The sequence below is a fragment of the Garra rufa genome, chromosome 4, assembly GCF_049309525.1.
Source record: "Garra rufa chromosome 4, GarRuf1.0, whole genome shotgun sequence".
Taxonomy (NCBI): Eukaryota; Metazoa; Chordata; class Actinopteri; order Cypriniformes; family Cyprinidae; genus Garra; species Garra rufa.
The window spans coordinates 43,718,803-43,721,088 of NC_133364.1; the positions used below are offsets into that span (position 1 = coordinate 43,718,803).

The window sequence follows — 2,286 nt, forward strand, 5'->3', positions numbered from 1 at the left end:
AAGGCTTTAATAATTAAACTATAGAGTGCTAATTACTGTGAAACTGTCTGAAAGGGTTAAATGAAATATTATGTGCAAAGTGCTGCAGACTGCTGAGAATAGAGCTTCCTGTTATGGGCTGCATAGATAAGAACAGATACTTTTGAAAGTCTAACAGGATGTATGAGCTGTGTGTGTGGACGGTGGAAAGAAACTTCTGTTTTAGGCACCAGCAGAAGATGCACGGGAGGAGTAAAAGATAGCGAGAATTGTGACATATAAGGGTGCGTCTCTGAAAGAGAATTCAGAAGCACATAGGGAACTTAGAAGAGCTGAGCTTCTCCAGCGCTGTATATCTTACTCTTGGTCTCTCCTATTTGCTGAGCTTGAATAAAACTTTTAAACTTTGACTGATTGACTCCAAACCATTTTTGAACACGCATTGGACGCTTTGAAAGTCCAACAAAATCCACTTCACTTTCAGTCAGTCAGATCTATCGTATAAATTCAGAACCAGCCTTGATTTTACATAACATAGCATTTTTGACATACACTTTAACAAAGGAAATTTTTTACATGTATCTATAAATTTGATGATTGAAATGACTCCTTTTTCTAAACTTCGTCAATCTGAGGCAACTGGCAATTTCTTCCTAGAATGAGTTTCCAAATGACGTTTCATGCTGTTTTGATGTGTGAAACTTTTCTCACACTGAAGACACTTGAAAAGCTTCTCTCCAGTGTGAACTCTCAGGTGACCCTTTAGGTTTGCTTTATGTGTGAAACCCTTACCACACTGAGAGCAAGTGAAGGGCTTTTCTCCAGTGTGATTATTCATGTGGACATTTAGGTGACTTTTCCATGTAAAACACTTTCCACACTGAGGACATATGAATGGCTTCTTTTCAATGTGAATTTTCATGTGAGCATTGCATTGTTTTTTCTGTGTAAAACACTTTCCACATTTAGAGCAAGTGAAGGGCTTCTCTCCAGTATGAATTCTCATGTGAACATTAAAGTGACTTTTCCACTTAAAAGACTTTCCACACTGAGGACATATGAACGGCTTCTTTTCAATGTGAATTTTCATGTGAGCATTACATTGTTTTTTCTGTGTAAAACACTTTCCACATTTAGAGCAAGTGAAGGGCTTCTCTCCAGTGTGAATTCTCATGTGAACGTTAAAGTGACTTTTCCACTTAAAATACTTTCCACACTGAGGACATATGAATGGCTTCTTTTCAGTGTGAATTTTCATGTGGGCATTAAAGCTATCTTGTCGACTGAACATTCGTCCACACTGTTGGCAGGTGTAAGATCTCTCTCCAGTGTGAATTCTCATGTGAGTTCTTAGGTTTGCTTCAATCGTGAAACTCCTCCCACACAGTTCGCAGGTGAAAGGCTTCTCTCCAGTGTGAACACTCATGTGGGCATTAAGTTGTTTTATCCGTGTAAAAAACTTTCCACACTGAGAGCAAGTGAAGGGGTTTTCTCCAGTGTGAATTGTCATGTGGACATTAAGGTGACTTTTCCATGTGAAACACTTTCCACACTGTTGGCAGGTGTAAGGTCTCTCTCCAGTGTGAATTCTCATGTGAGATTTTAAATTTGCTTTAATCGTGAAACTCTTTCCACACAGTTGACAGGTGAAAGGCTTCTCTCCAGTGTGAACACTCATGTGGGCATTAAGTTGTTTTATCTGTGTAAAACACCTTCCACACTGAGAACAGGTGAAAGGCTTCTCTCCAGTGTGAATCATCATGTGGGAATGAAGGTTTGTGCTTTGATCTTTCTCTGGTGTGGACATATTTTCGGTCTGTAAGCAACTAATTGATTTTTCGTGTATTTTGAAATCAGGATGTTCCTCATTTTGATCTTTCTCTTTAGTTTCATTTAGTTCTTGATGCTCCTCTTTCAGTGTCATCAGGTCTGAGGTAAAAAAAAGAAGATAAAAACAAGTTAACACCAGTTTAAAGGAACACTTCACTTTTTTTTGGAAATAGGCTCATTCTCCAACTACGAGTTAATAAGTTGAGTTTTACCATGTTGAAATCCATTCAGCTATTCTCCTGTTCTGGCGATATCACTTTTAGCATACCTTAGCATAGATCATTGAATCCTATGAGACCAATATAGCATTGCATTCACAGGTGCAGTAATATCATGCAGCGCCTGAAGTTCGGTCAAAATTTCATAAAGGCGGTCACATTGGAAGTTACCTAGCTGGGAACTAATAATTATTTTCCCCACTGTCCTAATTTTAACATTTAGGCCATTTGGAAAGCATAGTTTGCTAAACTTTAAAGT

At 38.4% G+C, this 2,286-nt stretch overlaps 1 protein-coding gene across 1 annotated transcript; it reads right to left on the reverse strand.

Annotated features, from left to right (window-relative positions):
• Nucleotides 1-364: 364 nt before the first annotated feature.
• LOC141334065 (uncharacterized) lies at nucleotides 365-1,882 on the reverse strand. Its single transcript, XM_073839218.1, has one exon. The coding sequence runs from the start codon at nucleotides 1,784-1,786 to the stop codon at nucleotides 605-607; it is 1,182 nt and encodes a 393-aa protein (XP_073695319.1). The 5' UTR covers nucleotides 1,787-1,882; the 3' UTR covers nucleotides 365-604.
• Nucleotides 1,883-2,286: the final 404 nt, after the last annotated feature.

Bases quoted from the DNA above. Each gene is read 5' to 3' on its own strand.
- LOC141334065 (XM_073839218.1), bottom strand. From the start codon at position 1,786: ATGTCCACACCAGAGAAAGATCAAAGCACAAACCTTCATTCCCACATG.